At 42.0% G+C, this 11,585-nt stretch overlaps 1 protein-coding gene across 1 annotated transcript; it reads right to left on the bottom strand.

The window, feature by feature from the left end:
* Positions 1-595: 595 nt before the first annotated feature.
* On the bottom strand, positions 596-11,415 carry TGIF1 (TGFB induced factor homeobox 1). Its single transcript, XM_044423963.1, has 3 exons — positions 11,071-11,415; positions 2,975-3,201; positions 596-1,626 (listed from the first exon to the last, which is right to left on the bottom strand). The coding sequence occupies exons 1-3, from the start codon at positions 11,084-11,086 to the stop codon at positions 1,069-1,071; spliced, it is 801 nt and encodes a 266-aa protein (XP_044279898.1). The 5' UTR covers positions 11,087-11,415; the 3' UTR covers positions 596-1,068.
* Between the last annotated feature and the right edge of the window lie 170 nt (positions 11,416-11,585).

The raw sequence follows: 11,585 nt of genomic DNA, 5'->3' as shown, positions 1-11,585 counted from the left end.
CCCTATTACTAAACAGAGTGCTAGTTAAGAACACCCTTGAAACACCTGTGGCTGCACACACTGCAGAGAAAGAGGAGGTAATGGTGGGGAACTTTCAAAGAAATTTCCCATTATTAATCTTTTTAGAGGACTCTTTCAAGGACTTCTAGTGTTTCCTGAAACGCATTTTGAAAGGTCCCTGCCTGAAAAGAATCCATCTGACAAATTTAGTATTTATTCAATATATCATGATTCAGTTTGAATATATGCAAGATGTGTGTTAGACACCCATTTGCTTCTATCTCCCATGCATATGGATGCTCTCTGGGCTCATTCCTGTATGGAAAGTGTCTGTGGATACAGGAGGTGCTCCTCTTCAGACTGTCACTATGAGCAGAGGATAACAGGTACAGGGAAGGAAAAAGATGGGGCTAGAGCATTTCCAATTCCTGTGAGCTTGCCCTATTCAGGTACAGGATGCCTGAAATAGGCTGGCATGTTGCAGTACAGAGAACATTTAATACATGTTTTTAAAGGTGATACAAGTTGGTGAGGAAAAAGTCTCTATGCAACTAGCTGTCATTCCAGAGACACTGATTCAACAGAATACTCAATGTAAATAAGCTAGTAAAGAAAATATTTTATTACATCATGAAAAAAGTATAATCAAATTCAAACTTCTTTAAAATCTGAAATTGGTTTTTAAGACAACCGGTTGGTATATTTTGTTCCACATGGGAATGATATGAAGACTAATCTCGCTTCTAAATATTGCACAGTCGGAAAGAAAACAATGAAAATGATAACAAAACACAAATCACATGATCTTGGGAACAATCTCACATTATGAAAAAAACCTAAGAAACATTATTTAAAAAACAACTTGTTTCTACAGTAGAGTTAAGTTTGTAATTCTTGGAATGACCATATTCCACTGAAGACCATTTCAGCGAGAGGAAGCTTCATTTCAGCTATCCTTTGTGCAAATAAGATTAATTAAAATGCAGTTTAAGTCTTTGATATCATGTAGACAGTTGCCACATTTTTCTACTACATCCCTGCCAGGGGAAGGAAAATATGAAGAATGATTTATGCCATGAGTTTTGCCTGCAATTCCATCTCTGCTGCCCGTTTGAGTGCAACATCTACCAGGAGCTGAAATCCACTAAAATCCTGATTGAGGTCTGGAGGAGTAGGAGGAGGAGTGTTGAAAAGCCCATTCTGTGCATTTGTACTAGGTCCCAGTTTAGTCACATCTTCATGGTACAGGAGAGAATTGTCTGAAAAGTTGGTAGGTGAGGCCCGCTGCGTATCTTCTGAGATCTGACCTGAACTACTTAGTTGACCAAAATGGAAAGAAGCATCTTTCAGTGCAGTTACCGTGGTGTGGCAAATTACGGATGGTCGAGCCAAAACAGATCCTGCAGAGGGACGTTTACAAGACTTGTTTGGTCCTGTGCTACCAGAGAGAAATGAGCTCTCAATCAATGGAATGCAGTTTTTTGTGCCAATGGAGAATTCCATAGGGCTGCCATCAGTTATCTTGGTCCCTCTTCGTGAGATGGTGAATTGATTAGGATCCTTCCCATCCTTCCTCAGCATATCAGGTAAAAGCCTGCGGCGAGCATTGATAAACCAGTTGCAGACCTGAGAACAGAATGACATCTTAATTCCTACTCTGTTCATTTCTGACTGATTTCTTAACTACAGGACAAAAGAATGGTCTGCAGACAAGTTGTGACACACCCACTGAGGGCCATTCCTTTCTTCCTGCTTCTACCAGCCATTCCTGCTTAGCAAAGAGCCTCAGGCTATCTCTCCACTGTTCTACCCAACCCAACAGGTTTAATTTTTAGCTCTGTACACATGTTAACCTATTCTCCATTGTTCACTACATTTAGGTTAATTAACAACAGGAAAATGTTTCCCTGTGAAAGAGTAACTCCTCCCCAAAACAGTTACTGATTTGCTTGGTTCAACAGACTGTGTCAACAGGCAAGACAGGGATTACCTCATTGAAGTTTAGCCTTGTTTGAATATCAAACCAGTTTCCTGGGCAATAAAGAACAACTCAACAGTACTTTTCATGCTTACTGTATAAGGATTGTTTCTCCCACAAAGAACATTTGCTTATTACTCTCAAAGAAATGATGCTAGCCATTCAAGAAAGCAACACCATTTAAGATATAAAAACCAGATTTACACTGCAGCTTTCCATTTAGCAAGCTGGCTTTATGTAGTCCCTAAACAAATACACACCATTGCACACATCCAACTAATGATGCAAACAGGAGCTTATTTAAGGCTGTGATACAGTAAAGTTATTACAAAGTGGGCCACGAATGGACTGAGGAGAGAGATCAGACACCACAAAAATGAGTGGGAGGTCGGAAATTCCCAAGTGCTTCTATCCCCTCTTCACTGTGCTGTCAACATTTTTTCTGCATGACCATAACGTACTTCAACAAAATATCCTATGTTCTCAGGAAATCAATCTTCCTACGGCAGTTTGTGTTTGAGCACACATATTTCAGGGTACTTTTAGAAATGGTGCATTTTGGACTTGATTTCTAGAACCTACAAGGCTGTATGCAGTCTTACAAATTAAGTAATGTTTCTGTAAATTACAACATAGTAATTTCATTTTGTTCTTGCTGAGAGGAAATCAGAACAGAAACCAATAATCTTATTTGCATTCTAAGATAAATCTTGTACATTTATGTTTCTTCTAGATACTTGAAAAGAACCAGTCTATGAGAAGCTACATGCAGACTTTGCAAGGTTAAGCTTATAACTGAAACTGATAATTTTCACATTCCCAGACAATTCCCACAGTCACTACAGTGCACTTACACTTGTGAATTAGGACTTCTCACTTACCAACCTGGTTTCGTAAGTCACTCAGAAACATGAGCAGCTGAATTAAATAAGATTTTATCTGAGGGAAGTTGCACAGAATGATACTCTTAAAATTCACCATAACATTCATAAATACCTGTAGTGTGGAAAGGTGTGTCTGTCTTGAGAGTAGTGATTTTTCTTGCTCCGAAGGATAAGCATTATAGCGATGCTCATATAGCCAGTCCCGGAGAATCTGCACTGATTCCTTGGGCAAATTACCCCGCCTCCTCCTCTTGACTGAACTAGCAGAAGAAAGATCCAGAGGTGCATCCATGCTATCATCATCCTCAGTCTCACTGCCTGATATTGCAACAGCAGCATCTATGATAAAACACAATGATCGACATCACGCTACTGTCTGCATTGCATCAGTTCAGAGACACTTAGCCCACCATCTCTCTGTGATTAAACATCGCAGAGTATGCCAGAGAGGCCCATGCTGTCTACTCCCTGTGACCTTCATCTGGACACTGGAGTCTGAGAACACAGGCCGACCAGTTACCTCAGCAACCATATACCTGGCCACATGCATTTAAGGCTTGTATAATGTGCAGGATCATACCATCCCCTTTGTCAGAAGCTATGAGTTTCCATACAGCAACTTCTCTTTAAAGCCAAATGTCTCATGGTCAGGCAGGCAGCCAAGAATGTAAAAACATTAAGTTTGTTGAACCAGGTGTCAATCATATTGCAGCACTCCTCGCTCATTCAGCGCAGTTTTTCCATTTTAAACATTTTCTGCTGTTTCAAGCAAATTGCTGCAAGAACAAAGGCGCACAGATGCAGAAGTAAAACCTACTTATGGGCATCTTCTATCAAATATGGCAACAGAGAATAGGCAGGAGAAAGCACACATAATTTCATATTATTTTTTTCCTGGAGAAACAGTCATGTCCCACTGCTACCAACTGATCCTTTCAAATTATTGCACGAATCGATGCGCTTCATCCCAAACACTGGCACAATAAATCTTAGGGCCATGCAGCTAATCTACTTATGTAAAGTTCTTAAGTCTTACTTATAGGCCCATTTTCGCTTGTTTCCTACAATGAACTATATGAAGTTACTTTACATCAGGTTTTGCACAGATCCTTTCACCTCAAGGACATCAAGGACTGGACCGAAACCTTCTGCATGCAAAGCATGTGCTCACGACCTCATTCCAACCGAGAATGCAGCATTAACAGCAACAGTGCATCGTTTGCATCTACTGAGTAACACATTTGCACTTCAACTTTGTCCTCAAAAGTACTAATAACTTGATCCTACGCTCATTCATCTGGAAATATAATCTACTGATTTTAATAGAACTTACTTCCAAGTAAATGTGCTTAACACTGCAGTCTAAAGAAAAAACATCACATCATAATCATTTACATCATCGTACGCTACCAAAGTAACTTTACTTTGACTGCAAATATTTTAATCCCATCAGAAATGTGAGGAATCTTAAAAGTCATATATAATTCTGCTAAAGCAGTCTTCACCCTGACTCTTGCCCACTTCCTGGCATAATAGCAGTCCTTAGTCCCTGTTATTAGCAAAATTAGACCGTATGTTACTGCAGTAACACCCAGATTCTAAGCAGCACAAGTGGAAAAACCAAGTGGTATTTAAAACATGGTAGTAGTGGAGCAGATTATTAGTCAGAATCCCACCTCTGCTAGCAGCCTAATGCCACACCGACAAAAAAAGTGAAGTAAATTAAACTAGGTCCAGATAACTGCACTTTCTCCCTGCCCTCAAATCCAACAGCCACAATGACAACTCATACATCAACATGAAAACCATGTGGCACTATCCCTTTATTCCAGTGTCTAAAGAAGCAGAATCATGAATTTCGGGACTGCATGGACTCTTGGCATATAATCCACCAGAAAGGTCAACATTACTCCTACAACTGGCGCTGCAAGGACAGAACTCCACATAGATAAGCAAATCACCAGGGAGTGGGAGACTATGCCTCAGAGGATGACTTCAGCACTTTTTCCATCCCTTCCCTGCAAGGATAACACATATTGGCTTTACAGCTCTTTGTTACTCAACACTGATAACAAAGACAACCAACTTTTCCTTATTCAGACAGGGGTAGTCGTCTCCATTGCAAAAAGGACCCAAATATGAGAACCCCTTTTTTGCTGCCAACCCTCAGACTTAAGTACTTTCCCATCTTACACTGGTGAAGGCAATCAGAAGTACCTTTCTTAGGGAACACTAAATACTCGGCTGGAACTTTTAGTATTGTTGGCATGACTCATTCTTCCCTGCAGAGTCAGAGCCAGATGGAGAAGAACAGCCCAGCTCTGAACAGAACTCTAGTGCAATTCTCTACAGGAGATGAGTAAATATTGCCCTAATGACTACATTACCTTCCTCATAAAGTAACTCTCTAAGTACAAGCATTAGACCTGCCTTGGTCACAGTGAAGAGTTCAGTATGGACAAGCTGTATTTTCACTTGTGCTCATTCAACAACCTCTCATGAACATGTAGACACCTGATATCTTGGCAGCTGATATCAAGTCATAATTCGGTTCACTATGCCTCTTAGCTCCTCATAGGCAAACAGGAATCCATTCAACATCCATGAATTTGACTTCCCACTTTCTACCATGCAGACCAGAAATCACACACACCACCAGCAGCAGTTTGTCCTGGAGCTGTTTGCTGTCATTGGTCTAGCCATGCTCCTAGGTCTTCCCAGAGTGCGTTATAACTGTGATGTAACAGTTGCAGCTCCACCAAGAAAGAAACATGTTGGCAGAGAAAGTTTAGGTACAATGAAGGGAGTGATGCCATGGCATGAGCTCCAGGAGACCAGTCTCTTCCTCCTGTCTTGTGCATACTTCCTGGTTCCCAGGCACAGCACCTTTCTGTTATTGTAGCCAGCAGGAAGTAGCCAAAAATATGGGCTATGCTTGGTGAAGACTACAGGGATCGCCCTTCTCTCCTGCACTACCAGGGAGTCCATTGTGCTTGCTGTTGTCATGTCCATTCTTGTTCGTGAATGAAACATGCACACACAGACATCACTCTCTCTTCCTCCCAGAAGAACACTGGCTCACTTCCAAGACATGGTATGTTAGTGGAATTACTCTTCATGGGGGCACTGTTCCCACAGCGGCCCTCCAAACGCTTCTCCTGGGTCAAATCTCCATGCAGAGTTCCCTCTCACAGTATCATGGAAGCCTTGCCAGGGCGGAGGCAGTGTTGTTCTCTGCGGCTGCTGGGACCAGCGCTGTAGGCATAGGAATTATTTGCACTACTGTGCCAGGTGAGCTCATGGGGTCATTTAACCATTGTCTTGCTTGACTGGCAGTTTCTATACATGAGAAATATAAAGGAAACACCAAGCGGTTCCAAGCAGCCATGAACTTACAAGTCAGTCAATGGCTCCACACACATAACACAAGGATTTATAGGATGGGCTCTGGCATTTCTTAAGTATTTTAATTAGCTAGATTGGGTCACTGCCTTAAGAAAACAAAAATGCGTGCTTAAAACAGCCAAAAAAAGATCCAAGCCCTAAACACAGAAGTCCTTCCCAAAAGAGAATTAGAAAGCTGTTCTCTCTTCCTTCAAAAATAAATACGAGAACCTATAAACACTTCTGTGAGAATAAAAGTTAAAGCAAGAACAAACCAGCACAGCCGCCCACCTTTGATCTGCCTATTTACTGTGACATGTTCCCTCTGCTAAGTGGTTAATGACAAAAAACAGGTTTGGGCTACACAGGAGAAAACTGCCATGCAACTTCTCTTGGGGTAATGAGTTGATGTCAATAAAGGAGCACCAGCTCTTTGAACTGCCAGGAAAGAGTCCCCATATTTGTGCAGAAGCTGCAGCAACAGGAAACTACAGGGAGGCCTTCAACCCCCCCCCCCCCCCCGCCCCCAGTACAGCTGATTCCTTATTAGAGCAAAGGCCACATTGGTGCTGTCATGAATGTTTACACTGGAGCATTTGTGCTGATTACAGGCTAGCTTTGGTTTTTCCTCTTGTTAGTAATCAGCCTGTGCTCTTGATTTCCTGTTTTAACAGGGCACAGTTAAAAGGCATCCAGGCTACACTGCCTGTCTCATCTATTAACGGTTACTTTGTTGTTGTTTTTAAAAACCACCTGGATAGGAAGAGCTCCTCATTATAAAGTAGCAGAAGAATTCAAACTTCTTATAGTCTCAGTGGTAAAACATGGGCAATGCTCTCTTTTGTTTCAACTGCTTGCTTCAAGCTCACCTGAAGCTAAACAAAGCAATCCACTTTTGGATTCATACTGATTTAACTGCAAGTATATGTGCTCAAGAACTGTCAGATGCTCAGCCTTATTCAAATACTTAAAAGTTCAGCTGTCATCGGTTTTGCAAGATACCATGCTTCAGCAACACAGTTTGCAAACAAACTATCCAACCTACAATTATAATTCAAAGTTATACAACCAGGTCACTGGCTATGAAGTTCATGGTCATAACCGGCTTTCCATTCCAACAACTACTGTGAACACTGTGACAGATTGCCAAACTACATATAAGCATGATCAAATATTTGTCATTGCATAATCTTTACCTTTTTACTTCTTCTTGGCAAAAAAACTGACCATGTGCCACAGACCATACTCACACACCTGCACACCAGACATGATAATGAATAGGGAGTTAATGCCTTGATTTTTGCATATTAGAGAAAAACAAATAATGGAAGTATTTGTTGGAAGGCCCTAGTATAAAGTGTGGTAGTCGGAAGTGGTAGAAATCATCTGCTTCAGTACTATTTACAAAGAGGCTTTCAAGGCATAGGCCTTCCCTTTGCCAAAGAGAACAATGTGCTAGACTTCTTTCTCACAAATCCTTCTCACTTTGTGCTTCATGAAATTTTGGTTGAGCCATTTTTACTAGAGTCGCATACACATTACATGCTTGCAGGGGTTATACCAGCACACAGTCAAACCATATGTGCAGCAGTTACTCCCCTCACCCCCAGTGCTCCTTTGGAGTATGGACTCCAATGTATCCCAAGCAAAAACAAAGAAAGTAAGGGGCCTGGGATCAACCCAGCAATTAACACTGCCATGAAGATAAGCAGTGTTAAGGTGCCTGAGAGTGAGAAAGCAGGAGAATTAATGTTTACTGAGAAATGGAGGCTGCCTTACTGTCTCCCTAACTTGTCAAATGAAGGGTGCACACAGGCTGCTACTAAAAGAACCCAGCCAGAATCCTATTTGGATGGACAAGTATAAGGATCAAATGATTTTCCTACTTTGGGGCAACTCTTTATATTGCCTTATATCAACATGTTTATTTTTTAAAGATGTATGGATTTCTAACCCTGCAGCAAGTACCTAGAGCATGGCTTATGGATATGCATGACAGTATGACTAATTGGAAAGAAATGATCAGCTTCTAAAAATGTGCAGCAACAGGTCTGTCATACCCTCCACACACAAAAAGCAGAAAGTCCTGTAGCACCTTAAAAATGGACATTTACTATAGTATATATTTTTGTGAACCATTATCCGCTTCATACATGGAATGTTATCCTTAATAGCCATAGCTATAGATACACATATACAGATGAGTATGGAGAAGAACGAGGATGGAGGGAAACAACTTTTTAAAAATACAGAAACGTTTGCTAATGCTATGATTAATTTTAAAAAGTGACCATTCACAGAGTTGATAAAACACACTTTTTCCTCATTTGTGATTGTACAAAAACTGAATATGTAGTATATGTACACTTTATGATCTTCAGCAGTTTGAAAGAAGGGGGAAAATTGACTTTCATTCTGATACATTATACTGCATTCACACAACATGAAACCCATAGCATGTGCTCTGTATGAGTTCTCACTGAATCATGAGTTATTACGTTGTAGGAACCCAGCTGTGCTAACAAGACATTAACAAAGCAGAGCTCACAAGCAAACCGCAAACAATGAGTTCTCTTCATTGGTTGTTAATAGTTAGCAAGTTGTGGACTATTAGTAACAGCTGGGTTCATACAACATGGATAACCTATGATTCAACAACAACCCACCCTAGAGTCATTGTGCTTTGAGAACTGCTTAACTACATATCCACTCCTCTGTAGGACCATCACTTAAATTTAGTACTTCCATAAAGGTGCCAGCTTGACTTTCAAGTTTAGTAATTTATCACAACTAGTACTCCAATCCAAAACATATTTACATGTTATTAGTATGATTAGAGCAAACATCCAAGTTAAACATCCTTAGGGCTCTAATAAAACTTCAGATTTTCAGAACACACAATAAACTACTGGCTGCATGTGCAACCTTTTCAGCAAGTTTCCTGTGATCTCTTTTTAAGTTCAGGCATTTACAAGCCTTCCTTCAGTTACTACTCTGAAACATGGGCTACCAAAAAAAACCTTAAGTTCTCCAGCTACTATGCCATCTTTTCATTGTTTTATGGTCACTAGTCAGCTAGGATAACTCTCACTTGATTTACTTTTAAGTATTATCCAAGCACAAACATAAAGCACTTGACAGCATGTGTACCAGCATTTAACACTGAGTCAGAAGAAAAGTTAGCTATATAATAAGTTTTATATGTTAGTGCACAGAACAGAACAGCTGCCCTGGGGTGAAAAACCTGAACAATGGAAGCAGCAGACAGGAAACCAGCTCACCACCACTGTGCAAATAGAGGGAGCAGAGGAATGTTCTAAAAATAACTACTCGAAATTATTCACTCTGAATTTATATTTTCCTTTATCCAATAATGCTATGTATTTGTACAAACTAGGGTGCTCAGAAGTCATTATGAGGTACGTGTTAGGTCACAGAAGGAGGGCTGGGTACCTATTACCCTAAATCAATCAGAACAAAACTGTTTGGAAAGGATCATAGCATTTGTATAAACTTCAGTTCTTAATGGTATTCATTCATATGGGCTTGTATTACCAGCTTACCATGATCTGACTCTAGTATTCATACCCCAGTTTCCTTTGCACAATTAACCTTTAGTGATAAAACTTCCCAGAAAAAAATACAAACTGTTAACAGAATCTCTTTTTAAATTACTTATAAAGTACTCAGAAAATTGGGAGTAGGTGCACATACACTCAAATTGCTGCAAAACTCTAGGTAGAGAGAGCACTGTCTGCATTATGGATATGAGATGCATGGTTAAAACAAGGTCAACTGCATGAACAAAACCATTTCAGTACAATATTTTAAGAGTAAAACTAAAACCTGATAGGTAAACACTGGCTTTAAAATCACTAATCCCGTACATGTCTACTCAGTAAGAGCCCTGACGTCGGAAATTGCTTCCAGGATAAATAAGCACAGGACTGCAACCGAAGAAATAACTCCGACTGCAGCCCAGTCTGCACAGGATTGCCCAGAAAAGTTCACAAATGGAAACCGTGACAATCCTCCTGCTAAAGGGCAGGAGGAGAAAATCCACTCTGTCAAACGGTAAAAATCGTGATAATCCTTTGCACCAAAGCCTTCATTCTGTTCATTAAAGTACACATAAACTTGTTTGCATATCCTTCTCTCAAAGCGTACTTTTACAAGACCAGAACCTAACAAAAACAAAGACAGCCTGCACCGAAGTTTTTTTAAACGGATTTTTACATGGCTCCACCCCGTCTCCATGCCCCCTCCCTATCTGGAAATCGCAAACAAAGAAAGTGCCTTTGCTACTCCTTTTAGAAAAAGGCTACCAAGATTTTTAAAGGGGAAAACGGTCGAAACACACCCATGGCTGGGAAAGTTTGGGAAGGAAAGCAGTAAAAGAAAACCACCGGGCTTAAGAAAGAAAGTGTTGTAGACGGGCCGGGTTGGAAGAGAGCGAGGAGGAAACTTTGCCCGGACACAAAGCAGGCAAGCAGGCAGCTGGGACATGTTTTTGACAGGGCGCCAGCAGCATGGAGATGCGGCAGCCTCCCGGCAGACAGCAGCGGCTCTGTTTTGTCTGGGTGGAAAACCCCCTCAACCGCCATGTAGCACACGGGACCCCCCCCCCCCCCGCCGCCCGCGGGGGCAGGAGCCTTTCTTTGCAGAAAGCCAACTGTGCTTCCCAGTTTCAAAGCGGCGCCGAGCGCGACACCCGCACCTCGCCCAGCGATTGTTTAGCAACACCACGAGGAGAGCCGAGAGCCCTTTCAGTGGCTGAGAGTGGCCAGGAGCTCAGCGCCTCTCCCAACAGGCCGCTCTACTTACTTTGAGGAGTTTTCATCTTGGCGCCTGGGGACTCCTTCTGCCCAATCCTGGAGGTCTCTTTTCCTTTTATTCGTGGTGCGCGGGGAGGGGGCAGAAACTCGGGAAAAGGAAGGGGAGAGAAAGGCAAATCTCCAGCAGTTGCTCTGAAGTCGCGCCTTGTGTGTGGAAGGAATAGGGCTCGCTGGTCGCGGCGAAGCTGAAAGTAACTTGAGAGCGGTGCTCTCCGCGTCTTCTTTGTTCTTTAACTAGCGCTTGGAGAAGTGAAGAAGGCAAAAGCTGCCGCCTCCACCACGAGGTACACCCTCCCCCACCTCCCAGCAATGAGTAAGCGGGAGAGTAACCAGGAGCCGCAGAATGCTTAATGCTGCTGCCTCCTCCTCCTCCTCCTCCTCCCCCCGCCCTCCCCTGCTGCTGGCTGCCTGCCTGCTTGTGAGAGTGACTGTCAGATATCAGCGCCAGAGGGAGGAAGAGGAGGGCAGACAAGCTTTCCTACAAGGCAGAGTGCAATGGCAACA

Source organism: Varanus komodoensis, unplaced genomic scaffold, assembly GCF_004798865.1.
Source record: "Varanus komodoensis strain SLA01 unplaced genomic scaffold, ASM479886v1 scaffold14_1, whole genome shotgun sequence".
In the NCBI taxonomy this organism is placed as follows: Eukaryota; Metazoa; Chordata; class Lepidosauria; order Squamata; family Varanidae; genus Varanus; species Varanus komodoensis.
The sequence above is the reverse complement of the archived record's forward strand: the minus strand, read 5'-3'. Positions and strand labels throughout refer to the sequence as shown.

Coding starts and splice junctions, on each gene's coding strand:
- TGIF1 (XM_044423963.1), bottom strand. Junction 1,627..2,974: donor CACACCTTTCCACACTACAG/GTATTTATGAAT, acceptor TTCTGTTCTCAG/GTCTGCAACTGGTTTATCAA.